Raw genomic sequence first — 13397 nt, 5'->3', positions numbered from 1 at the left:
TTTAGTCCATTTACATTTAAGGTTAATATTGTTATGTGTGAACTTGATCCTGCCATTATGATATTAACTGGTTATTTTGCTCGTTAGTTGATGCAAGTTCTTCGTAGCCTCAATGGTCTTTACATTTTGGCATGTTTTTGCAATGGGTAATACCAGTTGTTCCTTTCCATGTTTAGTGCTTCCTTCAGGGTCTCTTGTGAGGCAGGCCTGGTGGTGACAAAATCTCTAAGCATTTGCTTATCTGTGAAGGATTTTATTTCTCCTTCACTTATGAAACTTAGTTTGGCTGGGTATGAAATTCTGAGTTTAAAATTCTTTTCTTTAAGAGTGTTGAATATTCTTATTATTTTGAGATATATTCCATCAATACCGAATTTATTGAGCATTTTTAGCATGAAGGGCTGTTGAATTTTGTCAAAGTCCTTTTCTGCGTCTATTGAGGTAATCATGTGGTTTTTGTCTTTGGGTTTGTTTATATGCTGGATATGAAATTCTTGGTTGAAAATTCTTTTATTGCAGCTATTGCAAGAATCTATTGCAAAACTAAGTTTCTTAAGTGAAGGAGAAATAAAATCCTTTACAGACAAGCAAATGCTTAGAGATTTTATCACCACCAGGTCTGCCCTACAAGAGATCCTGAAGGAAGCACTAAACATGGAAAGCTACAACAGGTACCAGCCATTGCAAAAACATGTCAAAATGTAAAGTCCATCGATGCTAGGAAGAAATTGCATCAACTAGCGAGCAAACTAACCAGTTAATATCATAATGGCAGGATCAAGCTCACACATAACAAACAACCCCATCAAAAAGTGGGCAAAGGATATGAGCAGACATTTCTCAAAAGAAGACATGCATGCAGCCAACAGACACATGAAAAAATGCTCATCATCACTGGCCATCAGAGAAATGCAAATCAAAACCACAATGAGATACCATCTGACACCAGTTAGAATGGCAATCATTAAAAAGTCAGGAAACAATAGGTGCTGGAGAGGATATGGAGAAATAGGAACACGTTTACACTGTTGGTGGGATTGTAAATTATTTCAACCATTATGGAAAACAGTATGGCGATTCCTCAAGGATCTAGAACTAGAAGTACCATATGACCCAGCCATCCCATTACTGAGTATATACCCAAAGGATTATAAATCATGCTGCTATAAAGACATATGCACACGTATGTTCATTGTGGCACTATTCACAATAGCAAAGACTTGGAATCAACCGAAATGTCCATCAGTGACAGACTGGATTAAGAAAATGTGGCACATATACACCATGGAATACTATGTAGCCATAAAAAAGGATGAATTCGTGTCCTTTGTAGGGACATGGATGCAGCTGGAAACCATCATTCTCAGCAAACTATCACAAGAACAGAAAACCAAACACCGCATGTTCTCACGCATAGGTGGGAACTGAACAATGAGATCACTTGGACTCAGGAATGGGAACATCACACACTGGGGCCTATTATGGGGAGAGGGGAGGGGAGGGATTGCATTGGGAGTTATACTTGATGTAAATGATGAGTTGATGGGTGCTGACGAGTTGATAGGTGCAGCACACCAACATGGCACAAGTATACATATATAATAAATCTGCATGTTATGCACATGTACCCTAGAACTTAAAGTATAATAATAAAAAAAAGGAAAGAAAAGAAAAGAAAATTCTTTCTTTTAAGAATGTTGAATATTGGCCCCCACTCTCTTCTGGCTTGGAGAGTTTCTGCTGAGAGATCTGCTGTTAGTCTGAATGGCTTCCCTTGGTGTGTAACCCGACCTTTCTCTCTGGCTGCCCTTAACATTTTTTCCTTCATTTCAACTTTGGCAAATCTGACAATTATGTGTCTTGGAGTTGCTCTTCTCGAGGAGTATCTTTGTGGCATTCTGTATTTCCTGAATTTGAATGGTGGCCTGCCTTTCTAGGTTGGGGAAGTTCTCCTGGATGATACCCTGCAGAGTGCTTTCCAACTTGGTTCCATTTTCCCCGTCACTTTCAGGCACACCAATCAGACGTAGATTTGGTCTTTTCACATAATCCCACATTTCTTAGAGGCTTTGTTCATTTCCTTTTACTCTTTTTCCTCTACAGTTCTCTCTTCATTTCATTCATTTGATCTTCAATTGCTGATACTCTTTCTTACAGTTGATCGAGTCAGTTACTAAACTTGTGCATTTGTCACGTAATTCTCATGTTATGATTTTCTTCTCTATCAGTTCTTTTAAGGTCCTCTCTGCATTGATTATTCTAGTTATCCATTCATCCATCCTTTTTTCAAGGTTTTTAGTTTCTTTGCACTGGTTATGTAGTTCCTCCTTTAGCTCTGAGAAGTTTGATCAACTGAAGCCTTCTTCTCTCAACTCATCAAAGTCATTCTCCATCCAGCTTTGTTCCGTTGCTGGCGATGACCTGCATTCCTTTGGAGGGGGAGATGCGCTCTGATTTTTTGAATTTTCAGCTTTTCTGCACTGCTTTTTCCCCATCTTTGTGTTTTATCTGCCTTTGGTCTTTGATGATGGTGACGTACTGATGGGGTTTTGGTGTGGGTGTCCTTTCTGTTTGTTAATTTTCCTTCTAACAGTCAGGACCCTCAGCTGTAGGTCTGTTGGAGTTTGCTTGAGGTCCACTCCAGACTCTGTTTGCCTGGGTATCAGCAGCAGAGGCTGCAGAAGATAGAGTATTGCTGAACAGCAAGTGTTGCTGTCTGATTCTTATACTGGAAGTTTCGTCTCGGGGTGTACCCCACCATGTGAGGTGTGAGGTGTAGGTCTGCACCTAGTGGGGGATGTCTCCCAGTTAGGCTACTCAGGGGTCAGGGACCCACTTGAGCAGGCAGTCAGTCCGTTCTCAGATCCCCACCGCCATGCTGGGAGATCCACTGCTCTCTTCAAAGCTGTCAGACAGGGGCATTTACCTCTGCGAGGTTTCTGCTGCTTTTTGTTTAGTTATGCCCTGTCCCCAGAGGAGGAGTCTACAGAGGCAGGCCAGTCTCCTGAGCTGTGGTGGGCTTCACCCAATTCGAGCTTCCCAGCAGCTTTGTTTACCTACTTAAGCCTCAGCAATGGCGGGCGTCCCTCCTCCAGCATCGCTGCCACCATGCAGTTAGATCTCAGACTGCTGTGCTAGCAATGAAGGAGGTTCCGTGCACATGGGACCCTCTGGGCCAGGTGTGGGATATAATCTCCTGGTGTTCTGTTTGCTGAGACCCTTGGTAAAGCGCAGTATTAGGGTGGGAGTTACCCAAGTTTCCAGGTGTGTGTCTCAATTTCCTTTGGCTAGGAAAAGGAATTCCCTTCCCCCTTGCGCTTCCCAGGTGAGGCGATGCCTTGCCCTGCTTCAGCTCTCGTTAGTCGGGCTGCACCCGCAGACCAGCGTCAACTGTCCAACAGGCCCCAGTGAGATGAACCCGGTACCTCAGTTGAAAATGCAGAAATCACCCGTCTTCTGTGTCACTCACGCTGGAACCTGGAGGCTGGAGCTGTTCCTATTCGGCCATCTTGGGTGTGCCCCAACATATCCCTATTTTAATGCAATATTCACTTAAGCATCTTTCCCTTTGTAGGACCCATTTGACTGGAAGTCCTTTCCTTCAGTAGAAATTACCATACTCCCCATTTCACCTCAAAAAGGAACTTTTCTTCAAAGCTGCTTCCTATTGAGGACATAGTTTACCAGGTGTTTATTTCTAAAGTCAATTTCTTCTTTCCTAACTGACCAACCAGAAAATATTTTCAGATAATTTAGTCTAGATCCTACAGACTCTCCCAGTAAATAAACTTGGGGAGCCATGCCATTTCTTTGTCAAGACAAAGTAAGCTTACCTGTCTCAATCTATACCAACACCAACTTCAATTTCCAGTAGCTATGCTGCATCAGGTTACTTAACATATAATTTTAACCCTAATTTTGTAGTTTATTTTTCAGAAACTACCAGTTTTTTTTGAAATGTGTTTAAAGAAGATACTTGATGCAAAGATATTTATCTGCTTGCTTACCCTAGTTCAGTAAATCCTACATAATCTGACTCCAACCTATCTCTCCCATTCCTACTTGTACCACTTAGCTCTTAGGCCATCTCACATCCAGCCACGTTGGCCTCTTTATTTTCCTGACAAAGCAAATTTGTTTCCCTTTCTTCTGCCTGGAGTGCTATACTACCTGACTATCCCAGGTTTGGCTCCTTTATATCCTGTGGATCTCAGGTTAAATATTCCTGTTCAAAGAGACTTTTCATGACCACCTAAAATAGCAAGTCAGCTGTTCTTTATGACATCAACAGTGTTCATTTTCTGCACTTCATTTATAACCACTTGTGCTAGGCAGAATCCTGGTTCTCCAAAGATGTTCACATCTTCATTCCTAGACCTGTGAATATGTTACCTTACATGCCAAAAGAGACTTCGTATGTGACTGAGTTAAGGATCTAGAAATGAAGAAATAATCTTGGATTTTCCAGATTGACTCAATATAATCATTAAGATTCTTATAACAGAAAAGCAGGATAATCAGTGGCACGGAGAAAACATATGACAATGACAGCATAAGTTGGAAGAAAGAGACCACAAGCCAAAGAATACAGTAGGTGTCTAGAAGGTAGAAAAGGCAAGGAAATGGATTCTCTCCTAAATCCAGAGGAAGCACAGCCCAGCTAATACCTTGATTTCAGTCCAGTGAAACCAATTTCGGACTTCTAGTCTCCGGAATTGTAAAGTAATAAATTTGTGTTGTTTTAAGTCATTTGTTTGTGTAAATTATAGCAGTGGTAGAATATTAATACTCTACCTGACATTTTTCTTGTTTTATTTATTTGTTATTTATCATCTGTCTCCCCGTACTAGAATGTAAACGCCATAGGACAAGAGCCTTGTTTTTTTATACTCACTGTTTACATTCTTAGAGCAATATATAATAGGCACTCAATAAGTTGAATTGAGTGAATAATTGTTTATCATGTGTAAATTTTGCATTTTGTCTGTCAAAGAGTTATGTCCCTAGACAACCTTTATGCTTTCTGATTGTGAAAAAAAGAAATGTTTGATAAAGATAAAAATACATTGATCATTCTAATCTCAGTGTCGGAGGACAGTTGTAACTTAGATTCTCCTGTACTAAAAATATGTTCGTTCTCATCCTGAGTTAGCACCCTCATAAGGACATGATGTACCTTGATATTTGTAATTCTTTGCCAAGGCACATGCTGTTGGTTACTAATTTGATTATCTTGACCTCCACGTATAATATTAACCCCAGAGTTGATATGATTATTTTTAGAGCTATAAACAGCAAGAATGATGATGGAGTTGCCCTAACTTTATCTGGAGTTTATTGGATTTTTAAAAAGTTTACATTAAGATTCACACTTAGTGTTGTACATCCTGTGGGTTTTGACAAATGTACAATGACATGTATCCACCATAAGTATCATAAAGAAGAATTTTACTTCCCAAAAAATCTCTTGTGTTACATTTACCCCTTCCTCTCCCCAAATCCTGATAACCACTGATCTTATTATTGTCTTTGTAGTTTTGCTTTTTGCAGCAAAATATAAAAAATATTTTCCTGAAAATATTCCCAGTGGTATGGATATACCATGTTTTATTTATTCATTCATCAGCTGATTAATGGAGTATTAAGTTTCCACTTTTTATTATGAATAGCACTGCTATGAGCATTTATGTAAAAGTATTTGTGTGAGCATATATTATTACGTATCTTGATTTTATCCTAAGAGTGAACTGTCTGGTCACATGGCCAATCTATATTTAACATTTTCAGAGAATGCCAGACTACTGCACAAAGTAGATGCACCATTTTACACTCTCACTGGCAGTGTATAATAACTTCACTTTACCCACATCCTTTCCAACACTTGCTATTATCTGTCTTTTTGACTACAGCTGTCCTATTGGGTATGAAGTGGTATCCCAAAGTTTTATTTATATTTCCCTGAGAGCTAACATGTTGAACATTTTTCATGTGCTTCTAGCCATTTTTATATTTTCTTTAGAGAAATGTCCTTTGCCCATTTATTATTTGAGTTACCTATATTATTGAATTTTAAAAGTTATTTATATATTCTGGATATATGTCTTTAACAGACATATAGGATTTGAAAATGTTTTAGGTATGATTATGACTTCTAAGCAAAACGGATCTGATATCTTTTCATATTGCCAAATGTATTAGTCCATTTTCACACTGCTGATAAAGACATACCCAAGACTGGGCAATATACAAAAGAAAGAAGTTTAATGGACTTACTGCTCTAAGTATCTGGGGAGGCCTCACAATCTTACATGGATAGCAGCAGGCAAAGAGAGAGCTTGTGCAGGGAAACTCTGCCTTACAAAGCCATCAGATCTCATAAGACTTATTCACTATCATAAGAACAGCACGGGGAAGACCCACACTCATTATTTGATTACCTCCCACTGGGTCCATCTCACAACATGTGGGAATTTAAGATGAGATTTGGTTGGGGACAGAGCTAAACCATATCATTCTTCCCCTGGCCCCTCCCAAATCTCATCTTTAAAAATTCCCAAATTTGAAGAGAAATTTGGACATCCATAACCCGGAAACTTAAAAATTCCAAAATAGATTCAACCCAAAAAGAGATTCTTAAAGGCACAAAATAGTCAAAGTGTCAAAAATCAGCACAAAGGGAGAATTCTAAAAACTGCAAGAGAAGAAAAGCATCAATTCATGTATAAGGAAATTCTTACTTGACTGACAGATTTCTTTGCAAACACCTTATAAGCCAGGATAAAATATGATGATACACTTAAAGTGCTGAAAGAAAAAAAGAAGCCAACTAAATTACAATACTTAGAAAAGCCATCCTTCAAAAATGAGGAACAAATAAAATCTTTCTCAGACAAGCAATAAATGAAGAAATTCATCACCACTAGACTGGCTTTACAAGAGGCGTTCAAGGTAGCCCTGTATCTAGAAATAAAAATATGATAATTACTATCATGAAAACATGGAGAACTACACAAAGCTCTGGTAGAACAAATACACAAAAGAAAAGGACAAAAGAATAAAATCTGATCACCATAAAAAACCACCATATCACAATGAAAAACAATAAGAGAGGAAGAAAGAACCAAAGAATATACAAAATCACCAGAATACAATTAACAGATGATGAGAGTAATTGCTCACCAAAAAATAATAATTTATAAATGGATTAAATCCCCCACTTAAAAGATACAGTGTAGCTGAATGGATTTTTTTAAATGACCCAACTATATGCTACCTATGAGAAACTCACTTCACTGGTAAAGATGCGTACAGATTGAAAGTGAAACGATAGTAAAAAATATTTCACTCAAATGAAAACAAAAAGCAATCAAGAGTAGCTACTATACTTACATTGGATAAAACAAGCTTTAAGTAAAAGACTAAAAAAAAAAGACTAAAAGGTCATTATATAATACTTAATAAATAAATTCAGAAATAAATAAATACAATATACCAATTGTGAATATATATGCATGAAGCACCAGAACACGTGGATATATAAAGCAAACGTTATTAGATATAAAAGAAGAGACACACTCCATTTATAGATTGGTACTTCAACATGCCACTCACAGCATTGGATAGATAATCTAGGAACAAAATCCACAAAGAAACATTGGATTTAAACTTAACATTAGACCTAATAGACATTTACAAAGCATTTCATCCAACAGCTGCAGAATTCACATTCTTCTCATGAACACATGGAACATTCTCCAGAATAAACCACATGTTACGTCATAAAACAAGTCTCAACAAATCCTTTTTAAAATTGAAATTATCAAGTATCTTTTCTTGTATCAATGAACTAAAACTGAAATCAATAATTAGAAACTTTTGAAAGGTACAAATATATAGAAATTAACCAATATGCTCCTGAACAACTAATGAGTCCATGAAGAAATTAATTAGGAAATTTAAAACGTTCTTAAAACAACTAAACCTATGGGATATAGCAAAACTATATTATTATATATATAACTATATTATTATACAGTAATAAGTTGAAGTTTATAGCAATCAGTACCTACACGAAAAAAGTAAAAAGATTTCAAGTAAACAGCCGAATGATGTATCTCAAGGAATCAGAGAAAGCAAAAACAAGCGAAAGCCCAAATTAGTGGAGAAAAATAAATATTAAAAATAAGAGCATAAATAAAATAAAACTAAAAAAAAATCAAGAAAATGAAAAAAGTTGACTTTTTGAAAACATAAACAACATTGACAATCTTTACTTAGACTAAGAAAAAAAAGAGAGAAGACTCACACAAATAAATTAGAAACAAAAAAATATAATTGATACCACAGAAATACAAAGGATCATTAGAGATGACTATGAATAACCATACAACAAAATGGAAAATCTATAGGAAAAGAAAAAAATCCCTGGACATATACAACCTAACAAGATTGAACCAGGAAGAAATACAAAACCTGGACAGATCAATAAGAATATGGAGATTGAACCTGTAATAAAAAGTCTCCCATTTCACTCTGTAGTCCATCTTGAGTTAATTTTTGTATAAAGTGTAAGAAAGGGGTTGATATGGTTTGGCCAGGTCCCCACCCAAATCTCATCTTGAAGAGTAGCTCCCATAATTCCCAAGTGTCATGGGAGGGGTCTAGTGGGAAGTAACTGAATCATGGGAGCAGGTCCCCATGCTGTTCTCGTGATAGTGAATAAGTCTCATGAGATCTGGTGATTTAATAAAGGGGAGTTCCTCTACACACATTCTCTTGTCTGCCACCATGTAAGACATGCCTTTGCTCCTCGTACATCTTCCACCTTGATTGTGAGACCTCCCCAGCCATATGAAACTGAGAGTCCATTAAATCTCTTTTTCTTTATAAATTACCCAGTCTTGAGTATGTCTTTATTAGCAGCTGAGAACAGACTAACACAGGGGTCTAATTTCAATTTTCTGCATATGACTAGCCAGTTTTCCCAGCACCATTTATTAATTTCAACTTTCTGCATATGACTACCCAGTTCTCCCAGCACCGTTTATTAAATAGGGAATCTTTTCCCCATTGCTTGTAAAACCCAAAACTATAAAAACTCTGAAGAAAATCTAGGCAAATACCACTTAGGACATAAGCACAGGCAAAGATTTCATGATGAAAACACCAAAAGCAATTGCAACAAAAATAAAAACTGACAAAGGGAATCTAATTAAACTAAAGAGCTTCAGCATAGCAAAAAACCTCTCAGAGTGAACAGACAACCTACAGAATCGGAAAAAAATTTTACAATCTACTCATCTGACAAAGGTCTAATATCAAGAGTCTACAAGTAACTTAAACAAATTTACAAGAATAAAACAAACAACCTCCTCTTTTTCCGGCTGGAACCATGGATGGTGCGGAAGAGGAGAAGAAGGAGGTTCCTGCTGTGCCAGAAACCCTTAAGAAAAAGGGAAGGAATTTCGCAGAGCTGAAGATCAAGCGCCTGAGAAAGAAGTTTGCCCAAAAGATGCTTCGAAAGGCAAGGAGGAAGCTTATCTATGAGAAAGCGAAGCACTATCACAAGGAATATAGGCAGATGTACAGAACTGAAATTCGAATGGCGAGGATGGCAAGAAAAGCTGGCAACTTCTATGTACCTGCTGAACCCAAATTGGCGTTTGTCATCAGCATCAGAGGTATCAATGGCGTGAGTCCAAAGGTCCGAAAGGTATTGCAGCTTCCGCGCCTTCGTCAAATCTTCAATGGAACCTTTGTGAAGCTCAACAAGGCTTCAATTAACATGCTGAGGATTGTAGAGCCATATATTGCATGGGGGTACCCCAATCTGAAGTCAGTAAATGAGCTAATCTACAAGCGTGGTTATGGCAAAATCAATAAGAAGCGAATTGCTTTGACAGATAACGCTTTGATTGCTCGATCTCTTGGTAAATATGGCATCATCTGCATGGAGGATCTGATTCATGAGATCTATACTGTTGGAAAACGCTTCAAAGAGGCAAATAACTTCCTGTGGCCTTTCAAATTATCTTCTCCACGAGGTGGAATGAAGAAAAAGACCACCCATTTTGTAGAAGGTGGAGATGCTGGCAACAGGGAGGACCAGATCAACAGGCTTATTAGAAGAATGAACTAAGGTGTCTACCATGATTATTTTTCGAGTCTCGTCAGTTTAATAAACAGTACCTGCTCTCAAAATGATAAAAAAAAAAAAAAACACCTCATTAAAAAGTGGGCAAAGGACATGAACAGACACTTCTCAAAAGACATTCATGCAACCAAAAACATGAAAAAAGCTCAACATCACTGATCATTAAGGAAATGCAAATCAAAACCACAAAGAGATACCATCTCACAGCAGTCAGAATGGCAATTATTAAAAAGTCAAGAAACAACAGATGCTGGCAAGGTTGCGGAGAAAAAGGAATGCTTTTACACTATTGGTGGGAGTATGTAAATTAATTAAACCATTTTGGAAGACAGTGTGGTAATTCCTCAAAGATCTAGAAGTAGAAATACCATTTGACCCAGCCATCCCATTACTGAGCATATACCCAAGGGAAAATAAATAATTCTATTATAAAGATACATGCACACATATGTTCATTGCAGCACTATTCATAATAGCAAAGACATGAAATCAATCCAAATGCCCATCAAAAATAGACTGGATGAAGAAAATGTGCTACATATATACCATAGAATACTATGCAGCCATAAAAAGGAACTAGATCATGTCCTTTGCAGGGGCATGGATGGAGCTGGAAGCCATTATCCTCAGCAAACTTATGAAGAAACAGAAAACTATACACCACTTTGTTATCACTTATAAGTGAGAGATGACCAACGAGAAAACATGAATACATAGTGGGGAACAAGACACACTGAGACCTGTTGGGGAGGTGGTGAGTATAGCATCAGAAAGAACAGCTAATGGATGCTGGGTTTAATACCTAGGTGATGGGAGTTGATCTGTACAGCAAACCACAATGGCAAACATTTACCTATGTAATAATCCTGTACATCCTGCACATGTACCCTGGAACTTAAAGTTGAAAAAAAGACTCCTAGCAAAGGAAAGCCCAGGACTGAATGGTTTCATTGCTGAATTCTATCAAACTGTTTTTTTTTTTTTTTTTTTCAAGATAGAGACTTGCTATGTCACCAAGGCTGGAGTGTAGTGTAGGGGTGCAATCTTGGCTCACTGCAACCTCCACCTCCTGGGTTGAAGCAATTTTCCTGCCTCAGCCTCCCAAGTAGCTGGAATTACAGGCACCCACCACCACGCCTGTCTAATTTTTGCATTTTTAGTAAAGATGGGGTTTCACCATATTGGCCAGGCAGGTCTCGAACTCCTGACCTTATGATCTGCCCGCCTCAGCCTCCCAAAGTGATGGGATTACAGGCATAAGCCACTGCACCTGGCCTACCAAACTTTTAAAAGAGAACCAACACCCATTCTTTTCAAACTATTTTTGAAAATTGAGGTGAAGGAAATTTTTTCAGTCTCTTTCTATGACACAAGCATTACTCTGATACCAAAACCAAATTAGAAAAAAAAAAAAAAAAAAAAAAAAAAAAAAAAAAAAAAAAAAAAAAAAAGAAAGAAAAAGAAAGCACACACATGAAAGAAAAAAATACAGTTCAATATCCTTGATGAACATAGATCAAAAAAACTCAATAAAATAATAGTATGAAATTCAACAGCAGGGATGGTTTAACATTTACAAACAATAAATGTGATATATCACATCAACAGAACAAAGAAAAAAAGCCATATAATCCTCTCAATAGACCAAAAAACATTTGAGAAAATTAAACATCTCATCATAATAAAAACATTCAACAAGTTATATATAGAAAGAATGTACTTCAATGCAATTAAGGACATGTATGACAAACCCACAGCTAACGTTACGCTGAATAAGAAAATGTTAAAAGCTTTTCCTCTAGGAACTAGAACCAGACAAGGATGCTCACTTTCACCACTCTTATTCAACATAATACTGAAAGTCCTAACCAGAGAAATAGGAAGTCAAGTTGTCCCTGACTGCAAATGGTATAATCTTATATATGGAAAAGCCTAAAGACCTCCCACAAAAATATCTTAGAATTAATAAGCAAAATCAACAAAGTTCCAAGATATAAAAATCAATGTACAAAAATCAGTAGCATTTCTATACACAAATAATGAACTAGGAGAAAAAGAAATCAAGAAACCATCCCATTTAAAACAGCTAAAAAATAACTTAGTAACAGACAATTAAGGAGATGAAAATTCTCTATAATGAAAACTGTAAAACACCAATTAAAGAAACTGAAGCAGACACACAAAAAATGAAAAGACAGCCAATGTTCACATATTACAAATTTTTTTTCTAATGATTATACTACCAAAAGCAATAAACAGATTTAATGCAATCTCTATCAAAATATCAATGTCACTTGTCATGAAAATAAAAAAAAAAAAATCCATAAATTTGTGTGGAAGTAAAAAAGGCCTCAAATAGCCAAAGCAATTCTGAGGTAAAGAACAAAGCTGGAGGCATCACACTACTGTCTTCAAAATATACCACAAAACTATAGCAACCAAAACAGCAAGGTACTGGCATGGAAACAGAAACATAGGCCAATAAAACAGAATACAGAACCCAGAAATAAATCCATGTATCTACAACCAACTTAATTTTGAGAAAGGTGACAAGAACATATTAATATATTGAGAAAGGGATAGTCTTTTTAAAAAATGGTGCTGGGAAAACTGGATATTTATAGGCAGAAGAAAAAACTAGACTTCAATCTTTCACAATATACAAAACTCAACCAAAATTGAATACAGTCTTAAATGTAAGACCTAAAACTATAAATCTACTTGAAGAAAACAGGACACCAGTCTTATTCGACACCATAAGCACAGACAACAAAAACAAATATAGATAAATGAGACTGTATCAAACTAAGAAGTTTCTGCACAGCAAAGAAAACAGTCAACAGAGTGAAAAGACAACCTGCAGAATAGGAGGAAATATTGGCAACGTATTTATCCAAGAAAAGATTAAAATTCAAACAAGAAATACAACTCAGTAACAATAACAACAAAAAAAACCCCAAATGCTTTTAAAAATGCACCAATGAGCTGACTATACAGCTCTCAAAGAAAACATACAAATGGCCAATAGGTATACGAAAAATGCTTTACATCACTAAGCAAGGAGATGCAAATCACAAACACAATATCATCTCACTGCAGTTAGAATGGCTATTATCAAAAAGACAAAAAAAGCTTTTGGTGAGCATACAGTCTTCTTCTGGGATTCTTATACACTGTTGGTGGAAATGTTAAGTTATTACATCCATTAGGAAAAAAGTATGGAGGTTCCTCAAAAAACTACAAA

At 36.8% G+C, this 13397-nt stretch overlaps 1 protein-coding gene across 2 annotated transcripts; it reads left to right on the top strand.

Moving 5' to 3' along the window:
* Positions 1–9369: 9369 nt before the first annotated feature.
* LOC105536620 (60S ribosomal protein L7-like) lies at positions 9370–10208 on the top strand. Of its 2 annotated transcripts, XM_011976026.1 has the most exons (2): positions 9383–9604; positions 9713–10208. In XM_011976026.1, the coding sequence occupies exons 1-2, from the start codon at positions 9392–9394 to the stop codon at positions 10136–10138; spliced, it is 639 nt and encodes a 212-aa protein (XP_011831416.1). In that variant the 5' UTR covers positions 9383–9391; the 3' UTR covers positions 10139–10208. The 2 variants fall into 2 exon arrangements, with proteins under 2 accessions (XP_011831415.1, XP_011831416.1); XM_011976025.1 differs by having other exon boundaries at positions 9370–10203.
* The last annotated feature ends 3189 nt before the right edge of the window (positions 10209–13397 follow it).

Source organism: Mandrillus leucophaeus, unplaced genomic scaffold (genome assembly GCF_000951045.1).
Source record: "Mandrillus leucophaeus isolate KB7577 unplaced genomic scaffold, Mleu.le_1.0 Scaffold1612, whole genome shotgun sequence".
NCBI classification, from domain to species: domain Eukaryota; kingdom Metazoa; phylum Chordata; class Mammalia; order Primates; family Cercopithecidae; genus Mandrillus; species Mandrillus leucophaeus.
Note: the sequence above shows the minus strand (reverse complement) of the source record. Positions and strands in the feature narration are given on the sequence as shown.